This window comes from Thalassophryne amazonica, chromosome 12, assembly GCF_902500255.1.
Source record: "Thalassophryne amazonica chromosome 12, fThaAma1.1, whole genome shotgun sequence".
Classification (NCBI taxonomy): domain Eukaryota; kingdom Metazoa; phylum Chordata; class Actinopteri; order Batrachoidiformes; family Batrachoididae; genus Thalassophryne; species Thalassophryne amazonica.
Genome location: NC_047114.1, coordinates 71,070,515 through 71,082,588, shown reverse-complemented (window position 1 = coordinate 71,082,588; position 12,074 = coordinate 71,070,515). Strand labels below are relative to the sequence as shown.

The window sequence follows — 12,074 nt, the reverse complement described above, 5'->3', positions numbered from 1 at the left end:
AGGGCCCTTAGTGATTTTCCGGTCAGGCTAGGGTTTGAACCAAGGATCCTCTGGTCTCAAGGCCGACACTTAACCACTAGACCATCACCTCACAAATAACACTATTGTTTTGTATTTGCAATGGCACAAACAAATTAAATTGTGTGAAATATCAAGTGTTCTAATACTTTTGGAGGGCACTGTATCCAGTAAAACATACAGGATTGCTTTGTTAAGATTACTCAATTTGACAAAGCTAGGAGAGGCTAACAGGCTAGCACCGCAGGGTGCACAGCTAACTGCCATGGCTGGAAACTGTCAAGATACATAAAAATAGATTTAAATCAATTTAATTTGTGGAATCATTTGATAAAAATAAATTTGAATCATTAAAAGTGGCAGCTCATGTGAATTCTCTTGTTCTCTTTAGATCAACCTAACTGAATTTAGTTAATTTAAACATTTATGTTAATTGGCCAATTTAATATGAGATTGAATAATCTCTCTGATTAATATAATCTCTCTGTTCAGTAGCAAGTCCCTTTGGCTGCTCCCTTGTTTTCACTTGGGGTCGCCACAGCACATCTGAGGTGGATCTGCAGGTTGAATTGACAAACAGAGGTGGGTGGATCGATCCTAATATCAATAATATCGATGCCAATGCTGGTATGATATTGAATGATCCTCATGTAAAAAGATTGATACTCAAGCTTTTTTCTCTCCCGCACGCACTGACTGCTGCACACGCAGATTCATCAAAGTCTATTCTCTGTCTGTAAGAGCAGCGTTGCGCTGTGTCACACAACATGGAGCAGCGCACCCTTGTATTGTGGTTTGTCAGCCCTCTACCTCAGGAGATTTTAAGTTGTGTTGAGTGATATTTTTTTAAACAAAAATGTTGATTGTGATAAAGTATTTTGTTGTCACGTACAATGTTTGGTGAAATTCTGTCCTAGGTCTTTTGGACCTTTGGATCTTTGAAGTTTAAATATGAAAAGGTATCTGTATAGATATCGGCAATACTGGGCCTGTATTTACTTGGTATCAGATCAATACCAAAATTCCCGGTATCACCCACCTCTATTGACAAGTTTCACACGGGATGCCCTTTATGGTGCAACTCCACATTGCATGAAGAAACGTAGCAGGGGTGGGGTTTGAACCGGGGACCTTCTGCAATGAAACCAAGCGCACTAGCCACTTAAAGACCATTCTTGATTTTGAACTATTTGGAAATAAGCTCTTGACGATGAAACATTTTAAGGAAAACAGCGACATCAAGTGGTAATGTCCTGCACCTGCACATCTATCTATTTATTTATTTATCTATCTATTTTTGTTTTGGTGGGCGGTTACATCTGTTGCATGCATATCAATTCAGTAAATTTTTTCAACGTAGCAGTCCAGACATTCTCTTGTTCGTCGATTGGATATCGAAGAAAACGCTACGTTTTACTAAACCGACACATTTCATGTTTGACTTCCCAGCGGTGTACGCCGGAAAACAAACCGTGCGAACCTAATGCTCAAACTCCGCCCCTTTAGCTCCTGCTGTTTGGCTAGCTGTTTAGGTCGTAGCATTAGCTGATCATTAGGTTAATTTTATTGTCTTTAATGTGAACCTTTATCGGTAGGGGGACAAAGTTAAATCTATCATGTGTTCTGTCGTTGGGTGTGATTCAGCATGTAGCAGCGCGCAACGCTTTAAATTACCAGAAGAGCCCGAGAAGAGATTGGAGTGGATGGAGTTTCTGGCTCAGGTTAACGGACAGCGTTTTAAAGAATCGTCCTGGACTGATATAAACATTTGCAGCAACCACTTCACATATGATTGTTTTGAAAATTTGTCTCAGCTGAAGTCTACTGCCGTACCGTCTCTTAATTTTAAGTCAGAGCCCGACGAAGGTGAAACAAAGGTGAACAGCGTGCAGTCCACGGTGAGCCTGTGTGTCACATAAAACATTTATAAATGTTAACTTCTCGTGTGCTATTTTTTGTCTCCACATTTTGTTATGTTACAAAATGGATCAAATTATTTTTTTCCTTCAAAATTCTGCTCACAACACCCCATAATGACAACATGAAAAAGTTTTTTTTTTCCTTGCAAATTTATTAAAAATAAAAAAAAATAAGCGACCACATGTACGTAAGTATTCACACTCTCTGCTCAATACTTGAATATGATGCCACAAGCTTGGCGCACCTATCTTTGGACAGTTTTGTCCATTCCTCTTTGCAGCACCTCTTAAGCTCCATCAGGTTGGATGGGGAGCATCGGTGTACAGCTATTTTCAGATCTCTCCAGAGATGTTCAATCAGATTCAGGTTGGAGCGCTGGCTGGACCACTCAAGGACATTCACAGAGTTGTCCTGAAGCCACTCTGATATCTTGGCTGTGTCCTTAGGGTCATTGTCCTGGTGAAAGATGAACCGTCACCCCAGTCTGAGGTCAAGAGCGCTCTGGAGCAGGTTTTCATCCAGGATGTCTTTGCACATTGCTGCATTCATCTTTCCCTCAATCCTGACTAGTCTCCCAGTTCCTGTCACTGAAAAAAAAAAAAAAAATCCCCACAGCATGATGCTGCCACCACCATGCTTCACTATAGTGATGGTGCCTTGTTTCCGCCAAACATGACGCCTGCCATTCACGCCAAAGAGTTAGATCTTTCTCATCAGATTAGATAATTTTGTTTTTTATGGTCTTCGAGTCCTTCAGGTGCCTTTTGGCAAACTGCAAGCTGACTGCCATGTGCCTTTTACTAAGAAGTGTCTTCTGTCTGGCCACTCTACCATACAGGCCTGATTGGTGGATTGCTGCAAAGATGGTTGTCTTTCTGGAAGGTTCTCATCTCTCCAGAGAGGAATGTTGGAGATCTGACAGAGTGACCATCAGGTTCTTGGTCACTTCCCTGACAAGTTCCCGCTCCCCCAACTGCTCAGTTTAAATGGGCGGCCAGCTCTAGGAAGAGAACCGGATGGATCCAAACTTATTCCACTTATGGATGATGGAGGCCACTGTGCTCATTTGTACCTTCAAAGTTGGAGAAATGTTTCTGTACCCTTCCCGAGATTTGTGCCTCGAGACAATGTCTCTGTCTCTGAGGTCTACAGACAATTCCTTTGACTTCATGCTTCGTTTGTGCTCTGACATGCACTGTCAACTGTGGGGCCTTATATGTAGACAGGTGTATTCCTTTTCAAATCATGCCCAATTAACTAAATTTACCCCAAGTGGACTCTAATTAAGCTGTAGAAACATCTCAAGGATGATCAGTGGAAACAGGATGCAACTGAACTCAAATTTGAGCTTCATGGCAGAGACTGTGAATACTTATGTACATGTGATTTCTTGCTATTTTATTTTTAATTAATTTGCAAAAATCTCAAACTTTTTTTCACATTGCGTTATGGGGTATTGTGTGTAGAATTTTGAGGAAAAAAATGGTTTTCATCCATTTTGAAATAAGGCTGTGATAAAAGTGAATTCTGTATGAATTCCCCACTTTTAAAGTGTGTCAGATATGTGCATTTTAATGCATTTTGGGTGATCTTTATTAAAACTACAAGGTTTTGTTGTTTTTTGCAGTATGACGTGAAAACCAGAGAAGTTCCTTGCCAATGTGATCCACTTCAGACATGTGATATTTCAACTTTGTGTCTTGAAGAATTGGGAGAATTTTCACAACGTATGAAGCTTTATCTGTTAACAACAAGTGGTTGTTTATGTACATGTTTTATTTTCCTTTGGAGACTTAATTTTGATCTTAATTTGCAGCCCCCCGAGCAAGCCACGGTCGTGTGTCGTCTTCAGCTGATGTTTCAAATGCTGTCAAGTATGGATGTGGACAGACACCTGCGGCGATTGCTACAAGCAGAGAAAAGTAAGACGTGCTTGATTCATATTTGTGCTGTTTTGTTAATCACGCCAGGAATTTCAGCAAACCTGCAATTTATATTTTATTTATTTATTTAGGGCTTTCTTTCTGCAGGCGTCAAGAACGCATGTTGTCAACAAAACCTGTCTTCTGAATTTGCTACCTCGGAAGTGTCCATCGTGCCGGAGTAAGCTTCAAGTGGAGCTCATTACCAATGGGGTTCTGATCGCCTTGAACCAGCAATGCACTCAGTGTCAGTACAGGAATGAGTGGAAAAGCCAGGTGAAGGCCAGAGCCTCAGCAGCTGAAGATGAGCGCCAGACAGAGGACACAGATGCAGCACCACAGAACCCACAGGTGGGACTTAGAGGAGAATTTCATGTGATGTCAGACATTGTTGGCAGTCAGACCTCTGTGTGCTCTACTCACCTTTGGTAGTTCTGTTGTATGAGAGAAAGTGTATTTTCCATGTGTTTATGAATGTATAAGAGTGAATGAACTGGGTAGCTGTTTCAGAGCTCTAAATCCAACCTAAACCATACAGTGAGGAAAATAAGTATTTGAACACCCTGCGATTTTGCAAGTTCTCCCACTTAGACTTCATGGAAGGGTCTGAAATTTTCATCTTAGGTGCATGTCCACTGTGAGAGACATAATCTAAAAAAAAAAAATCCAGAAATCACAATGTATGATTTTTTTAAAATAATTTATTTGTATGTTACTACTGCAAATAAGTATCTGAACACCTGTGAAGATCAGTGTTAATATTTGCTACAGTAGCCTTTGTTTGCAATTACAGAGGTCAAACGTTTCCTGTAGTTTTTCACCAGGTTTGCACACACTGCAGCAGGGATTTTGGTACACTCTTCCATACAGATCTTCTCCAGATCTTTCAGGTTTGGACTTTCAGCTCCCTCCAAAGATTTTCTATTGAGTTCAGGTCTGGAGACTGGCCAGGCCACTCCAGGACCTTGAAATGCTTCTTACGGAGCCCCTCCTTAGTTGCCCTGGCTGTGTGTTTGGGGTTATTATCATGCTGGAAGACCCAGACATGACCCATCTTCAATTCTCTTACTGAGGGAAGGAGGTTGTTTGCCAAAATCTCACAATACATGACCCCATCCATCCTCCCTTCAATACGGTGCAGTCGTCCTGTCCCCTTTGCAGAAGCGCACCCCCAGAGTATGATGTTTCCACCCCCATGCTTCACGGTTGGGATGGTTTTCTTGGGGTTGTTCTCATCCTCTAAACATGGTAAGTGGAGTTGATTCCAAAAAGCTCTATTTTGGTCTCATCTGACCACATGACCTTGTCCCATGCCTCCTCTGGATCATCCAGATGGTCACTGGTGAACTTCAAACAGGCCTGGACATGTGCTGGCTTGAGCAGAGGGACCTTGCTGCCCTGCAGGATTTTAAACCATGACAGCATCATGTGTTACTAATGTAATCTTTGTGACTGGTCCCAGCTCTCTTCAGGTCATTGACCAGGTCCTCCTGTGTAGTTCTGAACTTTCTCAGAATCATCCTTACCCCACAAAGTGAGATCTTGCATGGAATCTTAGACTGAGGGAGATTGACAGTCATCTTGAGTTTCTTCCACTTTCTAATAAATAATCATAACAGTTGTCTTCTACCAAGCTGCTTGCCTGTTGGGGTGGACTCGGCAGTGTTGGAGGTGGAGATTCAATAAACATAATTTTTTTGCCCATATGTCTTTAAATATGGTATATTGTGAAAGAACAGGATCTTCAGAACTTTTTGACACCAGTTCTATAGATTTTGCATGAAAATTGACTGAATAATGCTATTTTTTGAAAAAAAAAGGTAAATTCCGAGAAAATCGACAAAAACGTTTTGAATTCCAATACATTTTTGATTTATTTCTGTCACATAAATTGGCTTTTTCCTCTAAGACTAAATAGACTAATTAAATTCAGAAGGTTGCATTTGAAAGGGATACATGTGTACTTTACATAATGAATTAAAAAAAAAAGACCATTTTGACCCCGTTACACTTTTTAGGCCCAGTTTGTGAAATGCAACCAAAAGGGAATCAGCCATGGCTGGCAAGTATCCTGAGACGGAGTTGTAGACTCTTATCCAACTCTTATCCTAAAGTTCCAACAGGGCGCACCTGCTAAATGACTTGGGCAGGCCACCTGCCACCTCCTTCCAAAAATGGAATGATCCATCCGCCGGTTCACCTACAGAAACCTTGTTAGGACTTTTACTTCCTATAAATACGGTTTTCAAGTTTGGTTGTCTTCTCGGCACTGATCCGAGGACCTCGCTAAACCAACCAATTGTTAGTAGCAGTGGGTGGTGTGTGACATTAACATCTTTTAATTGTGAAGCACATTTACAAAAAATGAGTTTATTAGCTACAGATTTATACATGCGTGCTCCCAGTAAACTAGGAGCATGCAGACGTCTCAGGAAAATGAGCAAAAAATGTGTAAACCTGCTCCCCCTCTAGCTGCCACCTTATCATGGTGGGGGAGTTTGCGTACCCGGATGATCCTAGGAGCTATGTTGTCGGGGGCTTTGTGCTCCCTGTAGGGTCTCTGAAGGCAAACAGGTCCTAGGTGACGGGTCAGACTAAGGGCAGTTCAGAACCTCCATGACCAGTAAAAGATCAAGGACTGTGACGTCGCCCGGTATGGCAGAGCCGGGGTCCCACCCTGGAGCCAGGTCTGGGGTTGGGGCTCGCGCGTGAGCGCCTGATGGTTGGGCCTTAGCCCATGGGGCCCGGCCGGGCTCAGCCCGAAAGAGTGACGTGGGCCCGCCCTCCTGTGGGTTCACCACCTGCAGAGGGGGCCATGGAGGTCGGGTGCAGAGAGGATTGGGTGGCGGTCAAGGGCGGGTGGCCCGGCGGCCCGGTCCATGCGGGAGGTTGAGAGATACCGACTAGAGATAGTCGGGCTCACCTCCACGCACAGCTTGGGCTCTGGTACCCAACTTCTGGAGAGGGGCTGGACGCTTCATTTTTCTGGCGTCGCCCACGGGGAGAGGCAGAGAGCTGGGGTCGCATTGCTTATTGCTCCCCAGCTCAGTCGCCAAGTGTTGGAGTTCACTCCGGTGAACGAGAGGGTCGCGTCCCTACGTCTTCGGGTCGGGGACAGGTCTCTCACCGTTGTCTCAGCCTACGGGCCGAGCAGCAGTGCATAGTACCCGACCTTCCTGGAGTCCCTGGGAGGGGTACTAGATAGCGCTCTGACTGGGGACTCCACATTGTTCTCCTGGGGGATTTCAACGCCCACATGGGCGGCGACAGTGAGACCTGGAGGGGGGTGATCGGGAAGCACGGCCTCCCCGATCTGAACCCGAGTGGTGTTCAGTTGTTGGACTTCTGTGCTAGTCACAGTTTGTCCATCACGAACACCATGTTCGAGCACAAGAGTGTCCATAAGTGCACATGGCACCAGGACACCCTGAGCCGGAGGTCGATGATTGACTTTGTAGTTGTATCATCTGACCTTCGGCTACGTGTCTCGGACACTCGAGTGAAGAGAGGGGCAGAGCTGTCGACTGATCACCACCTGGTGGTGAGTTGGATCCGCTGGGAGGGTAGGAAGCCGGTAAGACCTGGCAGGCCCAAACGTATCGTGAGGGTCTGCTGGGAACGACTGGCGGAACCCTCTGTCAGCGAGGTCTTCAACTCCCACCTCCGGGAGAGCTTCTCCCAGATCCCGGGGGAGGTTGGAGACATGGAGTCCGAGTGGACCATGTTCTCCACCTCCATTGTCGATGCGGCTGCTCGTAGCTGTGGTCGCAAGGTCTCTGGTGCCTGTCGCGGCGGCAATCCCCGAACCCGGTGGTGGACACCGGAAGTAAGGGATGCCATCAAGCTGAAGAAGGAGTCCTACTTATCTTTGTTGGTAGGTGGGACCCCAGAGGCAGCTGACAGGTACCGTCAGGCCAAGCGTGCCGCAGCCCGTGTGGTCGCAGAGGCAAAAACTCGGGTCTGGGAGGAGTTCAGGGAGCGCTATGGAGGAGGACTATCGGTCGGCCTCGAAGAGATTATGGCAAAACCGGTCCGACGCCTCAGGAGGCGGAAGCAGCTCTCCACAGCACTGTTTACGGTGCGGGTGGGGAGCTGTTTGACCCTGACTGGGGATGTTGTCGGGCGGTGGAAGGAGTACTTCGAGGATCTCCTCAATCCCATCGTCACGTCTTCTGAAAGAGGAAGCAGAGACTGGGGACTCGGAGGCGGACTGATCCATTACCCAGGCCGAAGTCACCGAGGTAGTTAGAAAGCTCCTCGGTGGCAAGGCTCCTGGGGTGGATGAAATCTGTCCTGAGTACCTTAAATCTCTGGATTTTGTGGGGGCTGTCTTGGCTGACACACCTCTGCAACATCGCGTGGCGATCGGGGACAGTGCCTCTGGATTGGCAGACCGGGGTGGTGGTCCCTCTGTTTAAGAAGGGGGACCGGAGGGTGTGTTTCCAACTATAGGGGGATCACACTCCTCAGCCTCCCCGGTAAGGTCATTCCAGAGTACTGGAGAGGAGAATTCGACGATGGTCAAACCTCGGATTCAGGAGGAGCAGTGTGGTTTCGTCCTGGTCGCGGGCACACTGGACCAGCTCTACACGCTCCATTGGGTGCTCGAGGGTTCATGGGAGTTTGCCCAACCAGTCCACATGTGTTTTGTGGATCTGGAGAAGGCATTCGACCGTGTCCCTCGGCGCACCCTGTGGGGAGTGCTCCGGGAGTACGGGGTCCAGGGTCCTTTGCTAAGGGCTATCCGGTCCCTGTACAACTGCAGCAGAAGCTTGGTTCGCATTGCCGGTAGTAAGTTAAACCTGTTTCCAGTGCACGTTGGCCTCCAACAGGGCTGCCCTTTGTCACCGGTTCTGTTCATTATTTTTATGGACAGAATTTCTAGGCGCAGCCAGGGTGTAGAGGGGGTCTGGTTTGGGAACCACAGAATCTCGTCTCCGCTGTTTGCGGACGATATGGTTCTGTTGGCTTCATCAAATCAGGACCTTCAGCGTGCACTGGCGCGGTTTGCAGCCGAGTGTGACGCGTCCGGGATGAAATCAGCACCTCCAAATCCGAGGCCATGGTTCTCGACCGGATAAAGGTGCTTTGCTGTCTTCAGGTCGGTGGAGTGTCCTTGCCTCAAGTGGAGGAGTTTAAGTATCTCGGGGTCTTGTTCACAAGTGAGGGACGGATGGAGCGTGAGATCGATAGACGGATCGGTGCAGCATCTGCAGTGATGCGGTTGCTGTATCGGACCGTCGTAGTGAAGAGAGAGCTGAGTAGGGGGGCAAAGCTCTCGATTTACGGATCGATCTACATTCCAATCCTCACCTATGGTCATGAGATTTGGCTCATGACCGAAAGAACGAGATCGTGAGTACAAGCGGCCGAGATGAGTTTCCTCCGCAGGGTGGCCGGGCGCTCCCTTAGAGATAGGGTGAGGAGCTCGGTCACTCGGGAGGAGCTCGGAGTCGAGCCGCTGCTCCTCCACGTCGAAAGGAGTCAGTTGAGGTGGCTCGGGCATCTTTCCGGATGCCCCCTGGACGCCTCGCTGGAGTGGTGCTCCGGGCACGTCCCACTGGGAGGAGGCCCCGGGGAAGACCCAGGACACGCTGGAGGGACTACATCTCTCGGCTGGCTTGGGAACACCTTGGGGTTCCCCCGGAAGAGCTGGAGGAGGTGTGTGTGGATCGGGAGGTCTGGGCGGCTTTGCTTGAGCTGCTGCCCCCGCGACCCGACTCCGGATAAAGCGGAAGAAAATGGATGGATGTGTAAACCTACAGCTAAACTCATGTTTGAAGGTGGACTTTCTGATATTTTCAGACCTGGTAACCCCCAGCTTTGGTTTAGTGTCTTGTTGGGCTTGTACAATGGTATGGCCCAATGAGGTCCCAATGGTAGGGTAGACTGTATAATTTCAAGAACCCATGGACTACTTGGCTTCCAATTCCTTTCTGCTTTGGCCGTCCACTGTTCAAAACATCTAATATTTGGAGATGTTGAATAAAAATTCTCTCTTATTTTCTGTTCTGTCTTTCACAGAAAATATCTTCAGATGTCACTGACTCCGGTGCGACAGCCGTCTCAGAGATAATTACTCTGAGCAGTGAAGAAAGTCATCACTCAGATGACGATCAGGTGGAATTGAACGAAACTGCCAGCAGTTCAGAGGACGAATGGAAACCATCAGAGGAACTTTTGCTGGGAAACGAGCTGATGGATGAAGAATTTGACTCGGAAACAGAAGATGAAGGCGACGACATGTCCGACTCGCCACTGGAGCATAAGCGGCTTTGTGCAGAATGTGGAACTTTTTACAGTGTTCAGAAGCCTCACACGTGCACTCACAAAGCCAAGCCGTTTGCTTGCAGCATTTGCGGCAGGAGATTTGCCAGCGAGCGGCTCTGGTCTGCACACCAGGATCCACGATGAAAGCTACAAACATCTGTGTAAATACTGTAATGTCACTTTCAAAACAAAAGTGGAGAAAAGCACACACGAGCAGACACACAAAGACAACGATAAGCCTTATCAGTGCTCCCACTGCTCGGAGACGTTCGCCACCCTACAAGACGCGCACCATCCACCAGGACAGTCACAGAGGACGCAAGATGTTAACTGCCCCGTGTGCGGGATGGAATTTATGCGCAGGTGTATTAAGAGACACTTACTGATGCACACGGGAGCGAAGCCATTTCAGTGTTCAGTGTGTCAGCGGGGCTTTCAACCAGCAAGGTCAACCTCAAGTCCCACATGCGTCTGCACACAGGAGAGAGGCCGTTCAAGTGTAAATACTGTGAGAAATGCTTCAATCACAACGTCAGCTTAAAGGCTCACGTTCAGCGTTACCACAACACTAGTGCTGCAAATGAGCAGAACGCCGGTGAGGGCCGCGAGAGCAGCCTGAAGAGTGTCGAAGACAGAAGATCAGCGAAAAGTAAAGGCAAGAGCACAGGTCGACCCATAGGAAGACCCAAACGAAGCAACCAGGTGCAAGTGGAAAGCAAAGGTTCAAACACCAAGGCTGCAAGATTAAAGGTGCAGAGTTTAGAGACAAGAAGTTACAGCGATGAGGAGGAAGAGGAGCAGCAGACTGACAGTGACTCCGCAGAAGAGGAAGAGCAGCCGATGAGGAAGAGCACAGGGAGATCAAGGAAAAGGTCATACAATGTCCACAGCGACTCTGATTTTGACCCAGATGAAGAAATAAAGCGAAACAGGACGAATCAAGGGCGAAGACCAAAAAATATCCAGTGATCTGACATGAAGACATCACTGCATCTGAAGAGGAACTGAACATAGAAGTGGGTTGTGATGTTTGCGTCCTCAGATACTGTGAGTCTTTAAATATGACAAAGCATACACCTGCTCCACCTCGTCATGTTTAGAAACTGTCTTTTTGTGTTTAAACATGTTGCAGTGATTTAAAAGTTTTTTTAATCCTGATCAGATAGTGTTATTACATTTGATAAATGCAGAATAAAATGTATGCAAAGTGCCTCTGCTCTGTTTGTAAACAATTTGGTTTTACAAAACTGCGCTCACAACTGAGAGGAGTCACATCTCCTTTTTAAATTTAAAATTTTTTATTAATATTTGGTGGGGATCCTAATCAAAGTGTGGATCTCACCTTTGGGCACTTTTCTTGAATACTCTGATATTGGTCATGATTGCTGATTCCTTTGATCTCGATTACAGGACCGAAGTAGACAAATAGTGATGACAACAGGACCTACTCTGTAAGTCTCTAAGATCAACAAACAGAATCTAAGCTCAGTATTAAATAAGAGTGATCAGGCTCAAATGTCACCAGACAGGATGAAAATGACAGGTCAAGATCAAAGATTAGGATCGAATCCTGGTGATCGGGGTCAGACATCAGTAAACCTATCAATGAGTGATGAGGAACAAGGTTTAAGATTAAATCTTGGTGATCAGGGTCAAAGATCAGAAACTGGGATTCAAGGTCACTGATTAGAATGACAGGTCAGAAAGAAAGGTGAGCATTCAAGTGCAAATGTCAGCATTCAGCATCTAAAAATGTAAGCCAAAAGGAATACTCAGTGAAAATATAAAAGGTAAATGTTGAATTTAAATTCAATAAGCTAACGGAATTCTGAAACAGAATTTTGGATATTTAGGGCACTAGGTCTGGAAAACTGCACCAGTGTTATGATAAAGCAGCCAAAAGTGTAACATTTTGCAAAATGGAAATATGGATTCAAATTATAC

The 12,074-nt window shown here is 46.4% G+C and overlaps 1 protein-coding gene across 1 annotated transcript; it reads left to right on the top strand.

The window, feature by feature from the left end:
- The first annotated feature begins 1,524 nt into the window (after positions 1–1,524).
- LOC117522425 (zinc finger protein 852-like) lies at positions 1,525–11,542 on the top strand. The gene is given in 7 exon segments (XM_034183823.1): positions 1,525–1,916; positions 3,566–3,665; positions 3,755–3,860; positions 3,953–4,211; positions 9,885–10,240; positions 10,242–10,578; positions 10,581–11,542. Coding segments are annotated over 7 exon segments (1,959 nt in total). The 5' UTR covers positions 1,525–1,634; the 3' UTR covers positions 11,100–11,542.
- Positions 11,543–12,074: the final 532 nt, after the last annotated feature.